The sequence below is a fragment of the Lepidothrix coronata genome, unplaced genomic scaffold, assembly GCF_001604755.1.
Source record: "Lepidothrix coronata isolate B3197 unplaced genomic scaffold, Lepidothrix_coronata-1.0 Scaffold41, whole genome shotgun sequence".
Lineage (NCBI taxonomy): Eukaryota > Metazoa > Chordata > Aves > Passeriformes > Pipridae > Lepidothrix > Lepidothrix coronata.
In genome coordinates, this window is record NW_016690221.1 from 88,739 (window position 1) to 115,039 (window position 26,301).

A 26,301-nucleotide genomic window follows, 5' to 3' on the forward strand; every position below is an offset into this window, starting at 1 on the left:
GGAGGGTTTGAGCCGAGTTCTCTGAACAAAAAAAGAAAGACTAGAGACAGTGGAGAGCGCTTTGCAGCCTCTTGGGCGGATGTTGAAAGGGATTATAACAGGCTGAATAATCACAAGACAAACTACTGGAGATTGAAAAAATTTCCAGGAATTAAAAACAATCTTGTAAAGCAGCTGATGTACCTTATTCCAGAAGAGAAGTGATGCCAAGAATTTAATTTGGGCAAACGCAGTTTTTCTTCCCTCTTCCTGATTTTAAACTTTGCACCTCTATTTTAGCTTTTGTATAGGAAATTAAAGTCATTTTTCCCTTTTGTAGCTCAGCACTTAATCAGCCTGAATTATTTTTTAAAATTTTATCTGGATGGTCAAGGTGTAATTTTTCCCAGTTTTTTGCACATGCCTCTTGAATCGTCTGGAACCTGATGATTATAATTTGAATATGGAATGGTAATGAAGACAAAAATAGAGGCATGTAAGAGCTGATAACAAGGAAACCATCAAGAAAAGAAGTCAGTGGAATGTTTAATTCCATCTAGTGTGGGCAGTTTTCCCCTTAAGACATTAAAAGCATTTATACCTCAGTTCTAAGATCCAAGTTAGGATCAAAACTTCATTTATTTATTATGGGCTATTAGGCTCTGCCACTTCTTTCCAGCACCAACTCCCTCTTGATGATCCATGTGTTTGTTATCCTCAGGTTGATAACGACAGCCCAGGGAGCTCTGGGAAGAAAGAAGTACTTCTGAATGAATTCCAGCTGGTTCAGTTTCTGGCCACTTGCTGAGTAGCCTAGAACAAAATGAACCCATGGCTCTAGGCTTTTGTATTCTCTTAACTCTTCACTGAATGTGGTCTTTCACTACCCTGAGTTTTAATTCCAAGCCTGCTCTGGGTCACTTCAGAAGGAACTGCTCCATCTCACCTGTTTGTTTTCATCCTCACCACAAAACAGCAGATTTGAGAATAAGGAAGGCAAAAGCTGTAAGAGCATGAAAAAGTTTCTCTGGCAGCAAGGCCCGTGGCTTTGAAAAGCTTTACATGACAAGACTTGAGGCTTTTTATGTTTCTCTCCGAGCATGCCAAGAAGCACTCGGCATAGCTCGGTTAAAATCCGAGCCTGGAAAACAGCGAGGTGTGCTGGAAATCAGGGAAGGTTTCTGAGGCATTTGCTGACCTGAGGTATGTGGTGTTACAGCAGTGATACGGTGCTGATGCCTTACTTGAAAGAAAGAATGCTTTTCATTTACTTGCAGAAAAATTTGGGGTGTTGACTGTGCCTCTTGAAAAGTCGTCCAGTACCTGCTGGAATTTGTTCTGGTAGCAGTTACTGAAGTTAGTAGTGCTAGAAGAGGTGCTGGGTAAGTGTTATTCTTTGCAGTAGATTTCTAGCAACTGCTTGTTATGAGATTGTGGGTTATACTGAAACAGCTTAAGCCCAGTGTGCTGCTTTTCCCTGAGGTTTCTTCTTTTCATATACCCAGTAGCGTACAGGCTAAATTTCTTTTTCTATGGAATTTCTTGTACTGGAGATTCTGTGCTCAAGTGCTTCAGTAGGAATGAAGAAATGGGAATATTGTGACCGTGGTGGCCAGCAGCGTTTTATACTTTCATTTACGACTTCTAAAAACTACTCTGCCAAAATTTGTTGTTTTGTATTTTCAGTGCTTTTAAAATGGGAATTCTTTTCTCTCTTCATTTTGCTGGCAGTTAGTTACTCTCAGGATCAGCAGCATCCTGGGTCACCTAAGCAATTCCATTGCCAGCTTCCTGTTCTTGGTTCACAAGGCAGTTTTAACACCAAGCAGCCCAGAGCCAAACCTGAATCCTGAGCATTAAGGCAAAGTTCCATGTGGATTGTTTAACTATAACTCTTCTGCTGATACATTTAAGCCCTCGTGGGATGAACTAATAGTTTACATAGTTTACAACTTACACATAACACCATTCATTTTTTGAATAACAGTGTTCTTGCTTTTGAACAATCTACTTAGTACTTGAAGAAAACCAGACATTAACTTTCTGCTGTTTATTAAAATACCCCCATTGGAACCTTTTGTTCCTGTAAAGTTGATTTTGTACCTTGTTTAATTGCAGGAAGATATCAAAGAAGCCAAATACTGGTTTTGTCTGGAAAAGCAAATCTCAGTTTTAAATTGAGATTGAGAATGTGTTAAATTGCATTTTTTTTTTCTCCTTTAAAATAGTGTTTAACATTCAAATGGCCTTGTTGAAATACTGACACTACCTGTATGTGAAGGGATGTAAATACCAGCCACTCGTTGGAGATACAAAACATATGTTTTAGGTTTTAAAATGAAAAATCTGCTTCGTTTTACCTTGGAAGTTGTAGACATTTTGCTGTTTGACAGAAATTCAATGTTTCTATTGAACTGTTGCTTGGCTGTATCTGGTCAAACCCTGCCAAGATTTTCAATACCAAGGTTTCTGCTTTCACAGGTGACACGTGTTTCACAGCAGCAGATCAGACTCCTTTCTGCTTTCTGCATAACAAGCAGATATTTCGAGGCAAGACAATATATAAATAGGAGCAGAGCTGGAGATAATACTGGGTTGGAAAATACAGAAGTTGTGTGTTGTGTTCCTGACATTTCAAAACTGTTTTGCTCCACGGACAGGACCCCAGGGCTGGAGCTGCTTTAAGTGCTGTGAGTGCTCCGGCTTCCTAATAATTGCCGGTCCCTGCTAAGCACCCGCAAATGTGTTGCTTCTGGTTTTGGTCTCTTGTTCTGCACTTTCTCTCCGTTATAAAGCAGCAGAGAGCAGTCGTGCAGGTTTTCCTCACGGAATTATTAAATGAATGGCTTGTAAAAGCTCTAAGTCCATTAATTGGATGGTGTTTCGGGGCGGGGGGGGGAAGCTGCTGTTAGTACAGAAACGTAACTTGAGCCTCACAAGCTGGTTATAAAACATAGAGCTGTAGTAGTGGCCTGGGTACCCCCATGGAGAATATCTGGGAAGAAGGGGAATCTAAATTTCTGTGTTTTACAGCGAACATAATATTTATTGGAGTACATTTTTATGTACTGAATTAGTAAGCAAATGATCAGCTGCACGGGAGAGTCCTTCCAGGCTTCTTTTTGGTAATGAAAATAAGGCATCCAAGGCTTTACACATTTAACTTGGGAAAGTGGAGATCAGAGGCACGTTAAATGAAATACACCTCCCTGAAATGCTGACTGAGCACAGGAGCTCTCGTTCTCCACTACAGAAGTGTCAACTAATACTTAATTTCTGCCCAAGTAATATCTAGAGTGTTCAAGTTTTCTTTATATTTGATTGTTGATTCACTGTTGTTCATCTCACATTTTCCAGAGAAACAAATCCATACATCTGAATATTTGGACAGTGTTTCTAGAAAGGACCTTTTTGTTACTGGGACTCTGGGAGTCGGGCTGGTTTTGAGCTCAGTCCCCTGCTCTGCCTGGAACCTGCTGTGAGCAACGCTGGGATGAGTTTATGGTCCCGTTAGGTACTGACATTTCGTAGGGGGTTGAAAAAGATGCTTTGAAAACTCCCAAGTGTTAAAAGTACAAAATATTGGCCATCTTAGTAAAAGTCAGTTTGGAATCCGAGCTATGAGTGCATGTGGGTGGAGGAACGTGTTTTTCATGCTTTAGGAATTTTTTTCCAGATGCTTTCGCAGTGCTTGGGTAACTATAAAAGCAATGTATTGAGACTTCAGCATGGACTTATTCCTTAGTTTTAATGCAGTTTAAGAAAATTGAGCCACATAGTTTCCTGGTGCGTTTTTAGCTTTATTATGGTGATGATGCCGCCGAGGGCACGTTGGTGTCTGATCCAAAGTGTGAGCACAGGAATGTGCAAGCCTTGCAGAGAAGCCTGTCCTGGTAGACACCACTTGCTTGGAAATATGAATTATTCAATGCAAGTGCACGTGGTTGGAGATGCAAGAGATTGAATAAGGGAAGAATTCCAGAGCTGTGTTGATCCCAGTACCTACAACTTGTGCAGGGAAGTGTGGAGGAAATATAAAAGGCCATTTTGTATTTCCGGTAGGAATTTTGTCATTGAAATTGGTTTTGGTTAGTTCTCAGCTAAGAGGTTGTATTTGCCCTGAGAACAGGATATTATTCTGTGTGGTTTTAACGGAATATTTTAGTTCTTCACAGATATTTCTGTATCTCACTCATGTGTACAGAAGCTGATGCTGTAGCTGAAGCCTGAGCGTGTCCTTTGTTTTCAGGGAGTTGGGAGACCATTTGTGGACTCTTTGGCAAAGCAAAAACTTGACTGAATTTGGGAAATCTCTCCTTACAACATCATTATCCCACTTGGCTGTGGTTCTGACAGATGTATAGGTGGGGGTGGAGGACTGAGTTTCAAAAGCAGTGGGCATAAATGACTTTGTGTTCTGTTAACATATTTTCTGGTAAAATTGTGTGATTGATGAGGTGTTTTTGAAAATGGCTGTAAAATGGTGATAGCAATACCTGACTTACCTCTTAACTTCCAGTTCTCACAGAAAGTGGTTGTGCTGTGGACATGTTTGGGGACAGTCTGCAAAGAAAAAGCAGAAGGATATGAAGAAGGGTGACAATTCAAGGGCATCTTGATGACAGAGGAGGTGTCACCAGTTACAGTCTCACTCTTTTCCCAGCATCTCCATCTGTATTTCTTACAAGCTGAGCAGCCACTGTAAGGCCAATAATTAGCTAAAGGTGGTGAAACAGCAGTTTATGAAAGGTTTGCCCTAAAAAAATCAACATTTAAAAAAAAAAGCCCCTGGAAGTACAATTTGAGTGAGAAATAGGAACTTTATGTGGCTGGAATTTGCCCTGTGGTACATGGAAAAGATAAATCCCATGGGTAGGTCTGTAAGACTCAAGCACTCGGGGATATTTGGGGTTTATGCCTATCTAGGAAATAGGGAACTCTGTGGAGCGAATGACAAGGTTCTTGGCCTGGATTACAGGAAGGTGTAGCAAAGTCATAAGGAAATGGATGCAGTAGCTGGGATTTAATGAAAGATTTAATCTGAGAGGTAACCTTTATCTCAGGCATTTCTTATGGGTGAGCAGAGGGGGAAGAAGAGAAAGAACAGTTGGTATGAGGGATAATTGATAAGCTTATTTCCACCTCTGATTTGTGTGTCTTTCTCTGATTTTGTACATCAGCATTAATTCAGCTTCCTGTTGATCTCCCTCTTTTATCCCTGCAAAGTTCTTCAGCTGATTCCATAACTCTTAAGTGTTCCTCCAAGTTTTACATCTCAGTCAGTTCATTCTTAAACTTGCCTTACTGGTCTTGTGTTAACAGTCTCAGTTAACTGGGAATTTAATGAGTTGTTCTTCCAACAGCCCTGTGCTGGGTTTTTCAATGATTTATGTTACTGAGAGCTAAATCAGCCCTTGCCGGTGTGGACATGAAGACTTATGGTTGGTCAGTGCCCAGGAGAATGTTTCAGTTTGAGTAATTCCTAGGAATCCTGGAGATGAAACTCTTGTGTTTTGTCAACTTGGTTTTGTTTGCACTACGAGAACTGCCTCTCATTCGTGACTAGTTTCTGCTTAGGTAGGATGGAATTTTGATTCCTGGCTAAGTAGAAACTTTAATGACATGTTAATGGACTAATAAAAATGGCTCTTTCTGGGTGTGTGGTTTTTTGAAGATCTCTTCAAAGTTGTCTAGTGTTTGCAACTGGCTACACAAAGCCAAGTTCCAACCCACGAGGAGATCATGCCTTGAAAAGAGGCTTTGATTTTTACTGCAGCCTACACAAAAGGGCCACAAAAGGCTTCGTGTATCAACTCCAGCGACTCTTTGAGAACTGAGGGGTTTATAATGAAGCATTGCTTTAATCTGGTAGTCAAGGTCTGGTTTAACACGAGTTCAGGGCGAGTCTTCCAATGTCAGGGCATGAACGCGGGGCCTGACGTCAGAGGGGTCTTGGGGGCTTTTTGCTGGGCTTATGTCTCAGGTTGCAAATCTGGTTGGCACTGTGATGCTGAGATCATTAGTGAAGGCCACTCAGGGTACATGGCAGTATGAAATTAGCTCCATACAGCTAATTGGTTTATTTGGCTGTGGGTTTGTTTCTCTCCCAGCTTGCAGGCGCTGCAGCGGTTTGGGTTCGGTTACTGGGAAGTTAAAGCCGTCTGTGGATTCCTGCATTTCAGTCTCGAGCAGACGAAGAGAAAGACCAAAAGTATTCCTAAAGCAAACAAAAAAAGGACTAGAATAGAAACCTTGGCCTTTGCGGTGACGATTTAAACTGCAATTTGTGAATAAAGTGGTGGATTTCAGTCCAGTGATGTGGGAGTTGTAAAGAAACTGCACTTTTACACACTTGGTGCCTTCAGCCATCTTTCCCATAAAACCCACTTTTTTGTACCCTGCCACATATAAATGATTGTCACCCTTAAAAAAACCAGACACGTAAAACTTTCGCATTTCTCCTGCCAGGGTTGCCTGCCAGTAGAACTAAACCCAGACGTTTATCTGCAGAGAAGTCTCGTTTAAGGTTATGTGCAGGAACAGAAGGATAAGCAGAGTTGTTCTAAAGGTGGTTCAGAAGGGGTGGCTTGTGGTATTCAGAGTGTTTTCCACAAAATACCCGGAACCATTTGGATGAGACGTGATTTCACAGAACAGATTCAGCAAAGATTTTAATTGTGGCCCGTGAGCTTCGGGCCATTAGAGCAGCGTGTGGTGAATAGCTGATGTTTGCTTTTTCTCCTTTTTTTGGAGACTTTTTCCCCACTTCAGGCACATTATTTTTGCCATGCAGCCTTCCAAAAACTGTTTTTCAGAATGGTGGGATTTTTGCTGTGAGCTGGTGTCCTGCTGTTGGACAGGAGAGCTGAAGCAACTCTACCTCCAACACAGGGTAGCAACTTCATAAGTCAAAAGCTGGGCAGACTTTGAAGCATTAGCAGAGATGTTTCCATGACTTGGATGCATCAAATTTGACCTGCTTTGTGGCTTTTGTCATATTTCGGTAGTATGCAGTAACTTTAGTTTCATTTTATGTCAAGATCTTTTGTTACTTTCTCTTCCAAAGCCTCATTGTTCTTCTTTGCTTCTGTCTTCTAACCAACCAACCTGTGATGCTTGTAATGATTATTCTGCATATCTCTGTGATTAAAGATGGTCTGCAGAGAAGGAAATACTAAGTGAAGTCCTCTCTGTGTCATCAGCCTGCTGGCCTGTGTTTATCTTCTGTCAGAAAGTAAAACCAATATATCCTGGAATCTGGCTGCCTGTTTGTACAAGCATAAATTATTAACCTGGAATATCCAGGGGAAGGCCAGAGATGGCTGAAAGCTGTATTTGCCAGGATCTTTCGCTGTAACCTTCCCCCCACACCTTTCCTAAGGGAGATGTGGACGTACTGCTGGTTTGTCTTGTCTCCAGAATTAACCCGGGTACTAAATTGAAGGCCATGGTCGCTCAGATCATATCCACATGTAAAGGTCCTTCATTTGACTAAGGAGGCTTGTCCCTTTAACTTGCAAAGTGGGAATGAATGCAGGCCCAGGTGCAGATTTGCCTGCTGTTTTGCATTGGTACAGGCTGGGACCTACGGAATATTTTCATTGCTTACCTTATTTATTTTACTTTCCCCCCCCCAGGTCTCAAAACACAACTGCCTTGTTCGTACCCTGGGCAGCTGGAAACAGTTGCAGCATCTTAGCAGAGTGCTCTGGGATGGGAGTTGGACTTGGTGATCCTTATGGGTCCCTTCCAAACTGAGGCGTTCTGTGTTGTATGTGAATAAATCCAGTGCTGATGCAGAGTCAGTGATGTGAGGACTCTCTCACAGACCAGCATCCATCCTTTGAGTGCTGACAGCTCAGGAGGAGAACTTACACACCAAGGCTTTGATTTTCTAGGCTGGGTCTGTCCTCACCCAGACTGTGCCTCCTTCCTGAAAGTGCTGCTCCTGCTGCAGGGATGGTGGAGCAGCAGCTTTCTGATGCAATTCTCAGCTGGGTTGTTCAGACATTGGTGCCACTCTGGGCTCTCCTTACTACACCCGTCTTGCTCCTGCGGCACCTCCTGAACCACAGCAGATGATTCATTTCTGTTTGGAAGCGGGGTGGACAACCAGGAGCTGGCAGAGGAACCTCTCAGCTCACTCAAGTTACATCCCCAGGGTGGATACTGACTTTGTCTGAGGCTCGTCCTTTCTTCACCTCCTGCCAAATATGCTTTCACGCTAATACTTCACCCAGCTGGCTAATTTGGCCTTTGAAATTATCTCAATAATGTCAGGTACTTAAAAAAAAAACATTCCCATCCCTTTATAAATATTATAATCTGGATGTGCAGACATTGTTTCGGTGGTGTTTGGGATCTGTTGTATTAAAAGAAGGAGTTCTGCAGCGCTGTGCAGCGATCCAGAGCGGAGCATAAACAAATCCTGTGTCAGGCTCAAACAAGTCGGTTGACTTTGAGGAGGCAGAATGTAAATGCCCAAGTCAGGAGAATTAGTACCTTTTGTAACATTGCAACAAATGCAGGGAGATCGTTCCTGCTGACAAGCCCGAAACCTTTCTCGTTTAAAAGAAGGAAAAACCAAAAGAAAAAACACTTTGGAAAATGGGCAACGACGGGGTTTGGGCAAGGCCTGGGCAAAGGGCACCTGGTTTCCAGTTAAGGATCCATCCCATTCTCCTAAACCACCTCTGAACCAGGGATAAAATTAATGACTTTTTAAGCCCTTGTAGGTAGACCTACCTGAGTTCATGGATTTCAGGCTTCAAGTAGCAGCTGACAGGTCTCTCCTCTTGGAGTTGATGCGTTTAAGAAGGAAGTCTGGCACATTCCCAGCTTTGCAGAGCAGGGAGGGGCTGTCTGCTCCACTGCTGGCATGGTTTCACATCCAAGTCTCCCTTTGCTGACCCTTGTCACCCGTTTCTTTACCGGAATTTAGAAATCTATGGCTTTTAAGTGATAGAGCTCTTGAAAATATTTTTTGCTCTAGTGGGTTTAATATGCAAATAGTGGAACGGAGCCAATGGTCCATCTCAGGCAGCCTGATCCTGGAGATTGCTCCATAAAGGTTTATTTCAGCTATTAGCTGCTGTGCCAATATTTTTCTTACAAGAAAGGGTAATGATTTTTGCAACCTAAAATTGAGGGTTTCACAGGCTACGAGTGGAAAATTGGCAGCTGAGCTCATCTGCTGTAGACTGAAAGGCTGTGGCAGAGGGAAAAGAGTTAAATGAAAAATATAATTCTTCAGTAATAGCTTTAGAAATTTATGTTGCTATTTAGCTCTAGAAGGCACACCTGAAAATAGAGAATAAAGGTAATAATTACATAGACAGACCATATGCACAAAGTTACAGTTGTCATGCTTCTCCAGCTCAATAAATTATTCTTAAAATTAGGGATGGCAAATTGAAATGAGTTATTGGGCTTTAAAAATCTCACAGGAACTTTAAAATTCCTGTTGTCTGGAACTAACACACAAAAGTTCTGATTTCACCTGTACTCAGTCCCTGGTCTTTGGGTGTTTTTTCCTCTGAAGCACTCACAAAAGGAAGAGGAAGTTAAAAGGTTGGTCTGTCGTGGTTCCATAGAGCAGTGGATGGTGATTCTGTAATCCTGTTTTGTTTCCCATTGAATTGCCATAGTCCTGTAGATTTTTCTTTTTTTGTCGTTTAAAAGGAAAAATACAAGAGAAGCTTTCTCTGATTATACAGTTTGCCAGTGTAAGAAATAAGTAATTTTTAATCCATTCTAAAAATAGTTTCCTGTGCGACTGCTTTAATTATTGCTAAGACAGAGGATTTGTGTATTTTTTTTCTGTGAGCTGCTGGGTTAAATAGTGGATTTCTTTGGTCTGTTTACTTGACACGTGAGGTGAGACAGTTTTTATTCTGCTGGCTGTGTTGGGTAGGGAATGCTGAGAGGTGCAATTCTAGTAGAAGTATATAAAAATAAATAAATAAAGTATCTGTTCCTTTGCACCTTCCCTTTCCACAATATAGAATTACAGTGAGGCTGAGGGTAAATCAGGAACAGGGTAAGATGGAGATGAGAGGGAGGAATGGCTTACACAAGAGGAATTGAGTATATTCTGAGCCTTCATTCTCATCCTGAAAGGTCTCTTTTCCTCACTGGAGGAAGGAGATTCCCTCAGAAGTAATTAGGTCTTTTATGGTTACCTTCCTCTCTTGGATCCTAGTTTGAGATAAGTTAAAGCTCTAATGTTTTCGTCTTTGGCTCTGGAGTTGTTTTTAATTTATGCCAAACAACTGGGATTGCTGAGATCGTACTGAGCAGTCCTTATGGAAAAGCAAAATTAGCCTCGTAGCTGGTAATAGACCTGGTAGAAATGGAGATTGATGTGAGTTTCCTCATCTAATTTTTTCTTAAACTACTGTGCTGGTGAGTAGAACTGGAGAGAGGGAATCAGTGTCTCATTTGTGGCTCTTTGTAAGGAAAACTTCTCGATGCAGATTTTTCTTCCAGGATGTTTATTTTTCTCCTGTCATACTTACCCCCAAACCTTGCTGTGTTTACAGATTGCTTTTGCTGTTGTAGGATTCCTCCCATGTCTTGTTTCACCATGTGTCCTGTCCCTTTTGTGTGCAAGGAGCAGGAGGTTGCACTGAATTTGAGCATAGAGGTCTCTTCCAGGAATCCCAGAACTTGGGAATTCAATTTTCTTAGTTCATAAACTGTGTAATCCTTGTTCTAAACTGGGTGGATTCTGAAACAACAACAAAAATCTGGTTTAGCATTTATGTAAGCATAAAGTATAGAAAATTAGGAGGTTTCAATGCAAAAGGACATTCATTAAATCTTCTGTGTGTTGTAACAATAGAACTACAGCAGCAAAGGAATTTTTATGTAAATCCATATTCCAATCACAGATAAAGAAAACAATGCTCACATTTAATATTTAGGTGGTTTTTATGAATTATGATCAGGTATTATTTTAACTGATGTGATTACCAGAAAGCTTTGTTTTATGGTCTTAAGATTTCTTTATCTGCTGTTTTGTTTTGCAGTATTATGTGCCAAGAATCTTGCAAAGAAAGATTTCTTCAGTAAGTATGTCCTAATTGTGTAACTTTCTGCTCTGGATTAATCAGATTTGTTTGTAGATGGTGCATTACTGTGGTGGCTCCTCTGTGTGTGTCATTTGCTCTGTGGTTCCCCTCTTGCAGGAGCACTGCATTACTACAGGAGTACATGTTACTCTGAGTTGTAGGTTGTGTAGAATTTAGGGGTGAAAAGGCTGAGGGCTCCCAAATTCCAGTTGAAGGTCTGGCTGATGATACCACAGTCAGTCTGCTGCTCACAGCTCTGTGTTGGGGGGTACCAGTAGCATCCATCTCAAAGACAGGATTAACTCAAATAGTTTTAGGATAATGGCAACTTGCCTTTCTTGGAGGGGGGAGCAGAAGCTCATGCTGGCATTATCTTAGAAGAACCAAAACAAAGGGCTGTGTTTAATAGCACCTTTTCCCTTCCACAGGACTTCCTGACCCATTTGCAAAAATAGTTGTGGATGGGTCAGGTCAGTGCCATTCCACTGACACTGTGAAGAACACGTTGGACCCCAAATGGAACCAGCATTATGATCTGTGAGTTGGTTGTAAGGTCATAAGTAAACAATATGCCAGAGGTTTATCTGGAAGGCAAGGGTTGGCACTGCAACTTTATTTCGTGTTAGCAACAGTTGTTCACATTTCATAGAAACACAGAATGGTTTGATTGGAAGGGACCTTAAAGCTCATCCAGTCCCACGCCCTGCCACGGGCAGGGACACCTTCCATTATCCCAGATTGCTCCAAGCCCCATCCAGCCTGGCCTTGGACACTTCCAGGGATGGGGCAGCCACAGCTACTCTGGGCAACTTGTGCCTTACCACCCTCACAGGGAAGAATTTCTTCTTAATATCCCATCTCAGATGGGATATCTTAATATCCTGCCCTCTCAGAGTACTGATTTTTTTCAGCAAAAAAATCACCTGTTAATAAAGGATTGGTACTTTGCTTTTTGGTGTTTCAGTCCAGAAATATTTGCATGTCAGGTACACAGCACAAGTGCTTGGAGTGAGCTCTGCTGGAGCAGTGCCATCCAGCTTTTACAGGAGACTGTCCTTGTTGTAACGATTTATTTCCTTCAAGTTATTAGAACCATAAATTCTAAAGTTTTGTCTGTTAATTGACTTGTTGTTTAGCTTTTAATGAGGCTGGCTGTAGTTAAATTCATGCTGCAGCAATATCAATTTCCCATGCTGTGTGAAATCATTGTGCAGTAATTCATTAATAACAGCATTTCGGGCATAAGCACTTGTGTATTTGTAATAAAGAGGCATGACTGATGTACTAAAATGTGTCAGAATTTGTACCAATTACAGCATCGATTCTGTGGAGTAAAAAGAGCTTGTTATTTCTAAAATTACTCTTTTAATATGTGTTTTTCTAGATATGTCGGGAAAACAGATTCCATAACCATCAGTGTATGGAACCATAAAAAAATCCATAAGAAACAGGGAGCTGGCTTCCTGGGGTGTGTCCGACTCCTCTCCAATGCCATCAGCAGGCTAAAAGATACTGGATGTAAGAGCAATTCCTGCCTGGGGTGATCAAGAACCCTCCGTGCCTTGTACCTGAGTAGTGAATAGTGTTCCCACCCCCCCTTCCCAGGGCTGAGCTTTCCCATTCTCCTTTGCAGACCAGCGTTTGGATCTATGCAAACTCAACCCCACGGACACCGATGCTGTCCGAGGCCAAATAGTGGGTAAGAATGGTCTCAGCTACATTTCACCTGCTTGGCAAATCCCCACAGGGACAAAGGTTGTGTTGAAAAAGAAACCTCTTCTTCTGATTTTAATGGGATTAAGTTACATAACCTGGAAGTTTTCCTTGTGCTCCCGTGCAGGAGTTTGTTTCCTCTCAGTTGATGATGGGAAACTGTTAAAAAGAGGGAATGCGTCTGGCAAGGCTTCTGCAGCAGCTCTGGGAGGGTGAATGCCACTGTGAAACTCAAGCATTTGGCCAAGGTGACAGGCAGAGGGAACCTTAGGTGGAAAAAAGGAACTGGAGGAGCTAAGAGAAATTTTATAAATTTCTGGTTTATTACCTTTGACTGATGTAACCCATTTCCAAATTTCAGCAAGGCAGTGCTAGTTTTACAGCTAATTCACCCCACCTTTGCTGCCCCCACCCAAGCCAAGTGTCTCAGTGATATATAAATGCATTTGGCAAACCCCAAATTCTCACCCTAATGATGACATCTAGTGGTGAACAATTTTTTTCCAGCTTCCCTTTCTGGATCCTCATGAAACCCAGATGTAGAACCTGACATGTTTGATATTTACAGAAATAAACTCAAGTTTTGAGGGGATGAGCTTCTGGTTTCTCTTCTCCTTTTTAAAAAAATCAGTAATACTTTAAGATTATAGAAGGAGTTCTGGTAAGTGAAGTGCTGTCCTGTGTAGGATAGAGCTTTCCTTAATATTTTCCCCTGTAAAAATGTGGATTTTTTAGCTTTTTGTTGTTTGTAAGGAAGCAGTTGCTCTTTTATTAACCTGAGTTTGTGGTTTTTTATTTCAGTCAGTTTACAGACACGGGACAGAATAGGCACAGGAGGTTCTGTAGTAGACTGCAGAGGGCTTTTGGAGAATGAAGGGTAAGGATTGTTTTCTTTGCACTTAATTATAAAAATGGTTTATGTGTGGAAAGGCTGTAATTAACATGAGAAATATTAAATATCAGTGTGACTAATATATTGCCTGGGAATATGTATCCACTATCTACTATCAATTATCCAGAAAGTAAGGATAATTACTTGAAGAAAATAAGCTTAACTGCTTATGGGTAAGACTTGTGGTTTTTTGTTACCGGTGCTTGTGGCACTTCCCTGAGAAATTTGGGTATTAAAACATTAGGAAAACGGCATAAATTGGGTTAAAAGCCGCAGCGCTTGACGTAAGGGAGAGAGAGAGAAACAGTCATTTCTGCATTCACTTCTCTTGTGATGGAAACTCTTGAAGTTTCCCCATTTTCAGAACGGTTTATGAAGATTCCGGGCCGGGAAGGCCGCTGAGCTGTTTCATGGAGGAGCCGGCGCCGTACACGGACACGACGGGAGCGGCCGGAGGAGGGAACTGTCGCTTCGGGGAGTCCCCCAGCCAGGAGCAGCGGCTGCAGGCGCAGCGGCTCCGCACCCCCGAAGTCAGAGCCCACGTGCAGACCCCTCAGAACAGGCCCCACGGGCACCAGTCGCCCGAGCTGCCCGAAGGCTACGGTAGGAACGTCCCACGGCTGGAACGCTGAAGCCTCTTTAATTTTTCTGAAGATTTCAGAGAAACAAACAAAACAAAACCAAAAAAAACCCCTCCAGTTTTAATACACGGAAGGGGGTTCACCTGTTAAAACAAGCAGCATCCACGTGCACCTCGTGGACTGTGTTGTGGAAGAGGAACTGAGCAGTGCAGATGGGAGGCTGAGCCTGGCTAATTATCTGGCTGTGCCAGGGTACACTGAGGGGTTGGTGGTAAATTAAACATGAGGTTGTGGTATGATGCTGGTGCAGAGGATTCACTGCTAATCTTGGCTGTGTATCTGGGGAGAACGAATGTAAAGAGCTCTTTAAACTGGAGCAGTATAATGCTATTTTTTCCTTCCCCCTTGGCATGTTGTGTAGGTTCGAGCCCACGTTTGAGAAGAGATGAGGAAAATATAAAAGCAACAAAGCAGGCAGTAGTACAGAAGATTAGGGAGGATGGGATTAAGGAGAATCTAAATCGTAGGAAAGAGCACAGCAAATCTAGGAGTAAAGAAATCTAGTTTGGGGGTTTGGGTTGTCTCAAAATCTAAAAATAAAAACATCAGCTAAAACATGTTGGTGCATGGATCTGTGAGTTTCAAAAGAATGCTGAAATGTGTAGTCAGAGCAAATTTTAGAAGGACAAACCAGTCCATTCTGCCAGAGATCAGGGGGATGGCTCCAGTACTTTCTCCTACATCTGACAAACAAAATATTCTAATGGCTTTAAACACTTTATTCAGATTTTTTTTCAAGATTTGTAATTTAAAACAATCTTTCTTCCTTTTTTTTTAATAGAGCAAAGAACAACGGTACAGGGACAGGTTTATTTTTTGCACACACAGACTGGAGTTAGCACATGGCATGACCCAAGGATACCAAGGTATGTATTTATAGTTAAAAGTGAGGGGGTTTTGGGATGTGTGTGTGTGTGACAGGATGCTGGATCTTTAAGAGCAAAGCTCTGTGAAATGGGCTGTCTAAATTTAAAGGGGGAACTCCCAGCAGAAGAGTAATTTTGGATCTTTCTAATTAAGTTTTTGCCAGACATCAAGGATTACTCTTTTTGAAAGAAAAAATTATTTGCTTGTAAATCATGTAAAACAAAAGGAGGAAAATATGTAGCCCTACAGGAATTCCTGCTTGAAAAATTCTTCCTAAAATGTCGATGTGACTGTGGTTTTTGGTGAAGCTACAAATCTCTGAATCTTACCTACTTTTTTGTATGAAAACAGTTTGGACTGCAAATTGAAGAAAAAAATGTCTACTTTCTTAAAATAATTGTTTCTTGAGTATTGAACTTGCAACTATTGCTTTATTATTGCTCACTTATGTGTAACTGAAGCAGAGATTGTTATATTTAAACTTGAAATGGAGTTGAGGTTTTTTATGCTTTAGGCCAGTGATTTGCAGCTGGAAAATTGAATCCTTCACATGATTAATTTAGCAAAGCCTCTTTAAACCTTAACCTGCAATTAATCCAGGTCTTTGTAAGCAAGGTCTGGTGCTCTTCCTTGAGGAGCTCTGGATCTGGGCTGTTCCATGGACCACCTGCACACCAGATTCAGGAGTAAAACAATAAGTTTTTTAACTCTCAGCTGCTGCACTGCCTGGATAATACAGGAGTGTGATACAGGATATTAGAGAAATGATATAAAGTAGTGCAGGCAGAAGTGTTGATAAAAGCACAGTGTATAGAAGGAAATGAAAAATAAAGCTGAGAGAGAGGCAGAAAATAGCTGATGTTAGATTAGCTGGTATTGTTGGGAAAAGAAATGATAGTGCTTGTTCATTTGTGTCACTCCTGTCAGGCTTTTTGCCCAAAGCCTTGTCTCTTCTTCAAGTGATGCTGATCAGCCTGATGAAAGGTTCTGCTGCTTCTCTGCCCAAATCCCAGAGCCAGGGTTTCAGGACCAGCAATATAAGTGGGCACAGCAGTGTCTTGTGAGTCACAGGTCACATTTATTTTAGTTAAAGGTGACTCCTCCTGCCAGCTTGTGGTGCAAAAACCTAACCTTGGCATTCAGCAGAGATGTAGGTTAAAACTTGCTGCAGTCAGATCTCTGCAGTACTTTCAGATGCACAGCTGATCACAGCAAATGGTTCCAACCATAATCTTCTTTAAGGAGCCTAACAAGGGCTTGTCTGTCTGCCTGTGTATCCCCTTGGCTTATACTCTCTGTGACACCAAGGAACCTCCGGTGTACAAAGCATTTCTGCCTTTCTAAAGCCTCTCAGTTAACTCATTTTTACAGAAGTTGCACGGTTAGATTTAGGTAAGGAAATACATTAAGTGCTGCCTTCAACCCTGAATCCATGCCAGCTGTCTAGAGAATGCTTTACTTAACAATAGTTTTTGTGCCTAAAAATAATCCTCGGGTTTCCTTCCTCCCTTTTCTTGCCACTATTAATGTTTCCCTCTCTTAGGGGGCTGGAGCCTAATCTTCAATTTCTTAGGTGTAAATACATCCTACATACTGAGTTCAAACACTACCTGGAAGTGATACCTGAAATTTATTTCGGGTGAAAGGGGTGAATTTGTTGGTAAAGCCTTACTATAAGTGATTTATCAGTCAAATATTTAGGATTGAGGGTTCTTATGTCTAACTTCAGAGGTGATTTTTATTTTTTAAATGACCTTAGTATTTGGCTGCTTTAACCTCTAACTGATGGGGTGTTTGGAGACTTTGGTTGGTGCAGAGACCTTTGTTTAATTGTTTGGTTTTCTGCACATGGGTCTCATTAGCGTTAATGGGAATGTTTCTGTGAAATTTTTGCTGTGGAAAAAAAAAGTCTTTTCCTCCTTTTACAGCCCTCAGAGTCCCTGTCAACACCTAAATGTGTTCTGTCCTTCCCAAGACTTCCATGGCCTCACTGAGCACCAAATTCATTCCTCCTGCCCCCTCTATGTAAACTGGTTTCATCTTAACTTCAGATGTGCATTAACGTCTTGTATGTTTTTCTCTTTAGAGACCTTAACAGTGTGAATTGTGATGAACTGGGACCTCTGCCCCCAGGCTGGGAAGTCAGAAGTACAGTTTCAGGAAGAATATATTTTGTAGATCACAACAACAGAACCACACAATTCACAGATCCACGACTACATCACATCATGAAGTGAGAGTCTTGCCTGATAAATAATTCATGTCTGGTTTGGATTCTTAAGCCTTGAATTTTTGTCCAGTTTTAGCTACAGTTTGAGAGTCATGGGGGGGCTGAAAACCTGAATGATAATGATGCTGGGGAACAGATGCAACCAGTGCTGTACTCAGGGTCTGAGCATTGGTCCTCAGTGCTGGTTTTATCGAAGTTTTTTGCAGAAACTCTTCAGAAAGGTTTTGACTCTGCTCAGGTTTGAGGGAGACCTTGCTTATTTTGGGACAGCACTAATCTCTTTTAAGATGGCTTGACAGAATTTCCCCCAGCAGTGCTGGAGCAAATGCACAGTTCTGGAATTGCTGGGGTGTGGGGTCGAGGGTCTGCCAGGGGCTCCCCATCACTCAGTTCTTGCCTGTGTGGATGAGCAGTTCTAGCTCTGTGCTGATTGTGCTGGACCTGGACTGGCTCAGTGTTCCCTGGAGCTCCAGACAACAGGAATATAAAGCCAGCTGGAGTGTGGTCAACTGGTGCTGTGCACAGCCAGTTGGGGTTTAGCAGGATTTAGTAAGATCAAGCTCTGCATCATGCAAAGGCAGCTGAACTATTGTGGAACTGACCCTGGAAGCAGTGCTGCTTGTGCCCAAGATCAGACTTTTCCTGGACCTGACTTGCCTGTGCTTGAAACCAGCTGGGGAATCTCTGTAGCTGAAAAATAATTGCTTCACAACCCAAATAAAGCACTGATGGATAAGGATAGTTGAATGTATGAAGCTGCAGCTATTTGGGACAAGTACATCTTTCTCTTTTGACACCCATAGATGCAGTATTTTTACTGTGTTGGAATCCCCAGCCTCATTTTACATGGAGCTGGAATAAAATTAGTTGCAGTTGTTAGACAGTTCCATTTATAAAGCTGTTGTTTGTTCCATTAGAGATCTCTTTTTGTGTTAAGCTCTTGAAAGTTGTCTCCATATGGGAGAATGCCACACAAATTTAGTCAGCATTCAGTGATCATGCTCCACAACCTTCCACAGTTTATTTGCACTATAAAAATGGAGCTCAAAAATGCTGAAACTCTTTATTTTAAACACCTGTGTTCCTTACATCCCTGAATGTTGGGTAATGATGCTACACAAATTACTTAATTAAAAAATTAGAAAATTAAAAAATTCACCTGAATACACACTTGGGAAGCTTAATGAGTTCTTCCATCATTGTTTTACATATCCCTTATTGTTATGCTTCCAGAATAAACATTTTCCTTTTCTTTCAAAGCCATCAATGCCAGCTAAAAGAGCCCAGCCAGCAGCCTTTGCCAGCTCCAAATGAGGGATCACTGGAAGAGGGGGAGGAGTTGCCTGCACAGAGATATGAAAGAGATTTGGTACAAAAGCTGAAAGTCCTTAGACACGAGCTCTCTCTTCAGCAACCTCAGGCTGGTCACTGTCGGATTGAAGTATCCAGAGAGGAAATATTTGAGGTATTTCATTTGTTTAACTACTAAGAGCAGGTTTTGTCACTCAAGAATTCAGTAAAACTGTATGTTGGTTATAGCAAATTTTCTCATGAGAGGGGGAGTGAATCCCACCCCCCACATGGTGCAGAGTTGTCACTGGAGTTTGCTCCAGACTGGCACTCAAGCACAATCATGTCTTCTGTTGTTGAGTAACAATGTATTACAGAAATGCAGAAATTTTAATTGCAGTATTACAGAAATCTTAATAGACTTAATTACAGTGAGGAAATAAAATATCTAATTGTACAAATACCCCCACAGGAATCCTACCGTCAGATAATGAAGATGAGGCCAAAGGACTTGAAAAAGAGGCTTATGGTGAAATTCCGAGGAGAGGAAGGCCTGGACTATGGAGGAGTAGCAAGGTGAGATTTGGGGGTTTGTCTGACACTTATTAACTGTAAAATTGTCCTTTAAGTTCCCTGTGGCTGATACCATTCCCTTTTGAGTTATCTGTTAATGGTGTGTGTAAGTTATTTGTGGTGTATTTTACAGGCAGAGGTTGTAGCTTCGGTCTTTGTATCATGGTAGATTGGAAAAGTGCAGGTTTATAATTTAATAGTTGTCCCACTGAAAGTCATGAAACTGGAAAGTGTGATCAGCTCAGATTGTGAGGTCTCTCAGGAGGTGTCCAGACTCTGATGTCAGATCCGGGTCATGGAAACCGTTTAGTTAAACACACCCTTCTGATTTCCAGGGCACATTCAGGAGAGCCCTCTCATCTGTTGGAGCAGCAGTGGAGATGAACTAATCCCAAACAAAGGTTAAAATTTTAGCAAGGACTTGCCTCCCTCTTAAAGATAACAATAATTCCCTGTGGGTGCCTCTGATCTGAGGTTCTGGAGCTGATTGTAGCATCAGTGAAACGCTCACCTTTGTGGTGGCTCAGGTGCTTTGTGTACATTCACTGAGAAATTTCTCAAATCCACAAAGGCTGCATTGCCCACTTAGGTGTCTTTCAGTAATCAATCCCTGGACAAAGGAAAGAAGCTGGAACATTCTGAGCTGCGTTACCCGAGGCAACCTTGGGTGGCTCCAGTGTTGACATCCTGTTGCCCTGATGTCTTTCGTAATTGCCCATTAGTTGCAACTGACTCTTTCAGATCAGTACAGCTCCACTTCTAAGCATTAAAATTGGTATTTCTCTCAGAATATTTTGGACCTGGGATGAGTGTCCAAATTTAACAACAAAGAGGTATTTGTCAGGGTGAGGTGGAAGGTCAGAAATAGCTTTAGTTCCATTCTGGTCCTTGTGTGTTACTGAGAGAATTTACCCAACCCTTCCTCTTTGGTCTCCATCCCTTCTGGCCTCTGCTGAAAGCAGAGATTCTCTAGTCACCATACTGGAGGGAAAACAGCTTTTCTAAAGATCACCAGTGATTGAACTGATTCTAAACAACAGATTTTTGGAATACTTCTTTATCCCATACAGGTTGCAGGGGAGCAGATCGTGCAGGCTGCAAATAGCTGAACTCTGTACAACAAAGTCAGGATTTTTTTGGAAGCCTGTGTTGTTCAGCTGTACAAAGTCAGGATTTTTTTGGAAGCCTGTGTTGTTCAGACTCAATTAGTTGATGGCATTGTCTGACAGCTTGCTGTAGCTTCTTTAATTGATGATAATCTCTTCAGTGCTTCTAACCTAAACCAAGTCTGCCTGTGAGTGGAACAGGACACTGGGTTTTTAATCATACCTTTTTGATCTGCAAATGGAGGGCAAAATCAGAATGATCTGATTTTGAAATAAGCATTTCACAACTGATAATTCACAATAATTGTGTTATCTGAAACTTCAGTGGAAGTTGCACCCTTCTAAATTTTTTATTTTTTTTTTTGGGGCAGAGAGTGGTTGTATTTGCTGTGCCATGAAATGTTGAATCCCTATTATGGACTCTTCCAGTACTCCACAGATAATATTTACATGCTGCAAATCAATCCAGACTCTTCTATCAATCCTGTAAGTAGTAATTTCTGAGTGACATTCCTGCTTTAACAGATGTCCCCTGCAGTGTTTTATAGCTGTTCTTCCACGAAAAGAGTTTAAACTGGAGGGTGAAGCAGAATAAGGTGGTGTTAATGTTCTATATTGATATGGTATGGAGCAGAGGGGTTTTGTTCAGAGATTAAAAACATGATAAAGGAGGTGTCCTTTGATCAGTACCTGATTTCTTTGAGACTCCTCAGTACTGATTGGGATGCACAGTGATTCTGAGAAGACAAGACACAGATGAAATTCATCTTCACTGTGAGCAGTTGGTTGTGCACACAGCATTGCATTCCCAGCAGTGCCCACCCTGTGACTTTTGGGAATGTATCCGTTGCTTGCCCTTTCTCAACTACACTCCTGTGCTTGCTTTTTTTCTTACTGGAGGATTTATATTGATGCAGACCCTAAAAGGAGCAGCAGTTCTGTATTAGTAGAGGGAATTCTTCCTGACATGACATTTCCTGACATTTGCACTGGAAGATGAGGGAGACTGGAAGAATGTCAACCATAGGACTTACACCTCAGTTTTCAAAAGTCAGTTTAAAAGAAACATGAAAGGAATGAAGGAAACAAGCACGTGGCCTGCTTCCTCAAGAGCAAATACATTTTGATGGTTAAACAAAGAATAAACTAATTTGTTTGGAATTGTCGTATCTTCTTGGATCCTGGAGATTTTACAGGGATTTTCTTTTTCCAAGTTTTGCCCTTTGAGAGGTCTAGAGCACTCGAATCCAGTTTATTAATTAAGTAATGCACAGAGACTTGTTTGAGGTATTTAATCATTTTGGTTGTGTTATGAGGGAAAACACTGTCTCTCCTCCTGCCTGGAGGGTTGCAGGATGTACTGAACGTTCCACCGAGGGCGCAGGTGGAGCCACAAGATGTCAGTGTCTTCCCAAAGCCTGATTCCCTTTCCTCTCTCTCCAACCTCTCCTCTCTCCCCGCAGGACCATTTGTCTTATTTCCATTTTGTGGGTCGGATAATGGGTCTGGCTGTGTTCCATGGACACTATATCAACGGGGGCTTCACGGTGCCCTTTTACAAACAGCTTCTGGGGAAGCCCATCCAGCTCTCTGACCTGGAGTCTGTTGACCCAGAATTACACAAAAGCTTAGTCTGGATCTTGTAAGTACTGCATTTGTCAACAGTCTTACTGTGGAGAAAATGGGGTAGAGTTTGTTGGCAATAGTGAGATAACACTTTACAGAAAATATTTGCAAAAACCTGTAATGGTGGAGATCTGTACAAAATCAGTAAACTACTGCTTCTGTGTCAGAAAGCTCAAGGTACTTGAGGAAAAGTTCTCATTGCAAACTCTATATTCACTCACCTTGCAGTGAAGTAGATATTAAATTGTTAAACATTGCATGGGTGTGGTGGAATATAACATTAGCAAAATCCAAACTTGGGACAGAGCTCTGAGGGGAAGTACCACTGCCTTCAAAAGAAAACCAACTTCAATTAAAATTAAAATAAATGGAAGTAATTTGGGCTTCTGTATGCTTACAGCTCAGAACAAAATCCAACATTCAGTGTAGCTTTGAGACTCTTCAGCACTGCTTTGCATTCCCTCAATTTCTTTTCCTAAATGCTGTTTGAATTTTGTGTTTGAAGTTACTGATGATGTTGAGTTCACAGCGTGTGATCTCTTCCCTAATCTCACTGATATGTGACAGCAGATCAGATTCCTGCTGGGTTTATGTATATGTGTGTGGGAGGGTTCTGTGTATCTGGTTTTATTCATTATCCTGAGTTCTGCTAGAGTTAGATGGATGTCCCATATCTGATGAGGCTCTTCAACGTGCTCTGACCTATACAGAAATAGGTGATTGTGGCAACATTCCTCTCGTGTGCGAAATACAGATGGGTAGTTAGTAGGTTTAGCTTGAAGACTACCTAAGTGTTCAAATACCTGTCAGCATCACCACTGAGAGTTACCAAAATATCAAAACCAGTAAGTCTGCCCTCTGTCTGTCTGTTCCCAGAGAGAATGACATCACCCCCGTCCTGGACCATACTTTCTGTGTGGAACACAACGCTTTCGGGAGGATTTTACAGCATGAGCTCAAACCAAATGGCAGGAATATTCAAGTGACAGAAGAGAACAAGAAAGAATATGTCAGGTATTGCAGAACAGAAAGACATCCTGCCAGTGTAGTGGAAAGGAGCTAGTAAACAGATTCATTTTTTGTATAGAGGGAGATTAGTGAAACGAGTATTTTGGGTGGAAATACCTGAGTCATAAATGACATGAATGTTTTCACACAATGCACTATTGTATTGCCTGGGAGGATGAAGCTGTGAACTGTACACTGGTTTTTCTGTTGATGGTGCAATAATTGTTGATGGTGCAAAGAACTGATAAGCACTTCTTTCATAATACAAAATGTGTGTATTAAAACAGGTTTCTTTGTAAAATGAGCATTTCCCAGCTCTACTGCAAATATCCCAGTCCCATCCAGCTCATCATCCCTGACTTTTTCTTTCTCCCCACCACAGGTTGTATGTGAACTGGCGGTTTATGAGAGGAATAGAGGCACAGTTCCTGGCTCTGCAGAAAGGTTTTAATGAACTTATTCCTCAACATCTCCTTAAGCCTTTCGACCAGAAGGAACTTGAGGTATGTTTTATCCACATGGAGTATTGTTTTGTAATTTGTTTGATCCACAATCAAGCACTGATTAAAAAAAGCCAAACCAACCAAGGAAAAAAAAACACCACAAAACTTATTCCAATTTACATACCAGAAAGCAGGGTATTTGTTTAACCAAACCCTCAGTGGTTTATTTTAGACATTCTTTGGATTAATATTATCGAGAGGGCTACTTAAACAGGGAAAGACAAATATACCATGGTGTCTGTGCAAGGACTAATGCTCAAGGCAGGTGGTCTGAACAGGGAGGGAGCACTGCCAGTTTGAGGAATTGTTGGCAAGACCTGACATGTTACCTACCCCAGGACTTGCTTTGTCCAGTAACTTTTCATGCATGGCTGTTTCTATATGCACACAGGACATGGTTTACAGGGACTAAAATAGAAGGGTAGAGCATATACAAAGGGAAATAATTTGTTTTATTATTAAATCCTGAGCTGCAGAAGGCTCTTAAAGTAATACCTGTTATAGCAAGTTTTCTTTGGTTTTGCCTTTTTAAAAAAATAAGGCAACCTGTGGAATAGCAAGCCTTTGTGGTATTGGAGCTTTGTGCTAGTCAGTCATTCATTTTGATTAATCCCACAAAGTTATTGCATTCCATTTGCTTAAAAAGGCAGGTTAGAAATCCATTAAATATTTCAATACTGTCCACGTCAGAACAGTCACAACTGTCCTGATTATGTGCACAAGTTTAAGTGGGTGCTGCCTTGGTGGCACAACAAGGCTGCTGCTGAATGGCAGCTCTCAGAAATGTGATCCTCAGTATGGGGAAATTCAGAATATGACACATTTTGTTTTGAGGGATGAAGTTTTCTCTGTGCCTTTTATTTTCGTTGATGGGGAAGTGGTTAGATTTCCTTTTCTTATTTTTTTGCAACCTGGCATTATCTGGAAAAGAGATTGAAGTGATATGTCTGGTCTGTGTCAGAGCCTCTCACAAATGGCAGCAGAAAACAGATGAAAAGTTTCTGTAGTTTGTTGTGGAACAACAAAGCAGCTCAGATGTTCCCACAAACCGAGCAGGATTCTGTCATAGCTGTTATTGGCACCTCTGGGACAATCCTGCACCAGGACAATGATGCTGTGTCAGGCAGCAGATGGCTTGTCTTCTTCCAGATTTGTGCTGTACCCTCATAAAGAGAGGCTGTACCTCTCAGGTAGCATAGATTTAATAAAGCAGGTCTTGCATGGCCCTCTGACTCTAGTTCCTTGTGAAAAGTTCTAGTGCTGGTAATTCATTGCAGTTAAACTCAAAGATTTACTGCCTGTCCTATACTGGCTTGGAGTGCTACCTTGCACCAAAAAGCTGCTTGAAGCACCTAAACAATTCCAGGCTTCACGTGATGTGGTTGGATGTGTGTTTTTATAACCGTGCAATGACTCCGAATGTTAAAGCGCTTTCTGATCTTCCAACAGCTCATCATAGGAGGGCTGGATAAGATAGACCTGAACGACTGGAAGTCCAACACCCGCCTAAAGCACTGCATGGCAGACAGCAACATCGTGAAGTGGTTCTGGCAGGCGGTGGAAACCTTTGATGAGGAGAGGAGGGCCAGGCTGCTGCAGTTCGTGACGGGGTCGACGCGTGTCCCACTTCAAGGTTTCAAGGCTTTACAAGGTGACTGATGTGGAGGCCGAGTTAATCTGTGGTGGGGGAAAGAGATAAAAGCCTTGTGGTATTTACAGGCCCCTTGTAAAGTATCAGAGTAAGGCTGGATAACTCAAGCACTTTGCAAACTTCCAAGCCTGAGAGCAGAGTTACATTTGTCAGCAGCTCTGCGGCTGCCGGACATTGTGGTTACCATGCAGTGCTTTGGGTGGTGTCACTACTGGCTCCTCAGTGTCCTCCAGCGCTGTGGACTGATGTTAAAATCATTGCATGCAAACGTCCACATGAATATAGAGCTGACTGAACGACTTTTTCATGTGAGAATTGTACTCCCTTCTTAGTTTGGCAACAAACCATTGGACTTTAAAGCAAGTTCCTGGAAGTCGCAGGTTTTGTCATCGAAAAGGTGGCAGTGCCTTGGCTGTTGTGCTCTCCTGATCACATTCCATTTGTTGGCTGACAGTAAATTGATGGTCAAAATTAAAATATATAGTTGTGGTTTACAAGGAAAACCTTCTTGCACTTCAGTCTTTTCATTTTTGAAGGTGCAATTTTGTTAATACCAAATTTAGCAGCTTTCCAAACTATCAGTCTGCAAACTGATTGTCTTGAGCAGCCCTATTGCATCTGCCATCCCTTCATCAGCTGCAAATATCTCTGCAGATTTAGCCCAGGACATACATGGGTTTGCAGCTGGAACTGTAATTTCCTCCCTTGCCTTTTTATAAGCAGCAAAATTTGTGTGTGTGAATGATGTTTTGTTGAAGTGCATTAACTAGAATGTCTGTCTAAGGTTCTACAGGCGCTGCAGGACCCAGACTGTTTACCATCCATTTAATAGATGCAAACACAGACAACCTTCCAAAAGCCCACACTTGGTAAGATGGAAACACTCCGTACAGCAGTGCTTGCTCTCCATTTGTCTTGATTTAAAGGAGTCATCTCTATTTGTACTGGGTATGGATTAGCCATGGGATACACATGGATGACTCCAGGTGTGCTCTGTTAGCTTGGAAATATCTGTACTCTGCAGTCAGCAAAATAATTTCCTTTTCTTAAAACTTGATTTGTCTTCTCTACTCCTCTCCGTGGTTTTCATTTATCTCTGAGTTGATTATTCTGGATAGTGAGACATTTGTAAGTTTATTTCTTTATTACA

At 41.7% G+C, this 26,301-nt stretch overlaps 1 protein-coding gene and 1 long non-coding RNA gene across 5 annotated transcripts in view; one reads left to right on the forward strand and one right to left on the reverse strand.

The window, feature by feature from the left end:
- SMURF1 (SMAD specific E3 ubiquitin protein ligase 1) overlaps positions 1-26,301 on the forward strand; it is a 45,586-nt gene that overhangs the window by 15,184 nt on the left and 4,101 nt on the right. Inside the window, exons 2-17 of one of the 4 annotated variants that reach the window (XM_017813577.1) lie at positions 11,010-11,048; positions 11,480-11,588; positions 12,436-12,569; positions 12,685-12,750; positions 13,566-13,641; positions 14,006-14,259; positions 15,079-15,163; positions 17,251-17,397; positions 18,655-18,859; positions 19,157-19,260; positions 20,735-20,849; positions 21,827-22,005; positions 22,866-23,003; positions 23,380-23,500; positions 24,950-25,151; positions 25,936-26,020. In XM_017813577.1, the coding sequence (XP_017669066.1) occupies positions 11,010-11,048; positions 11,480-11,588; positions 12,436-12,569; positions 12,685-12,750; positions 13,566-13,641; positions 14,006-14,259; positions 15,079-15,163; positions 17,251-17,397; positions 18,655-18,859; positions 19,157-19,260; positions 20,735-20,849; positions 21,827-22,005; positions 22,866-23,003; positions 23,380-23,500; positions 24,950-25,151; positions 25,936-26,020 (2,059 nt within the window). The remainder of the gene's footprint in view (positions 1-11,009; positions 11,049-11,479; positions 11,589-12,435; positions 12,570-12,684; positions 12,751-13,565; positions 13,642-14,005; positions 14,260-15,078; positions 15,164-17,250; positions 17,398-18,654; positions 18,860-19,156; positions 19,261-20,734; positions 20,850-21,826; positions 22,006-22,865; positions 23,004-23,379; positions 23,501-24,949; positions 25,152-25,935; positions 26,021-26,301) is intronic. The other 3 variants (XM_017813578.1, XM_017813579.1, XM_017813580.1) reach the window with 3 other exon arrangements.
- On the reverse strand, positions 539-9,071 carry LOC108496662. Its single transcript, XR_001874543.1, has 3 exons — positions 8,725-9,071; positions 4,485-4,542; positions 539-725 (listed from the first exon to the last, which is right to left on the reverse strand). It is a non-coding gene; the product is annotated as an uncharacterized LOC108496662 (long non-coding RNA).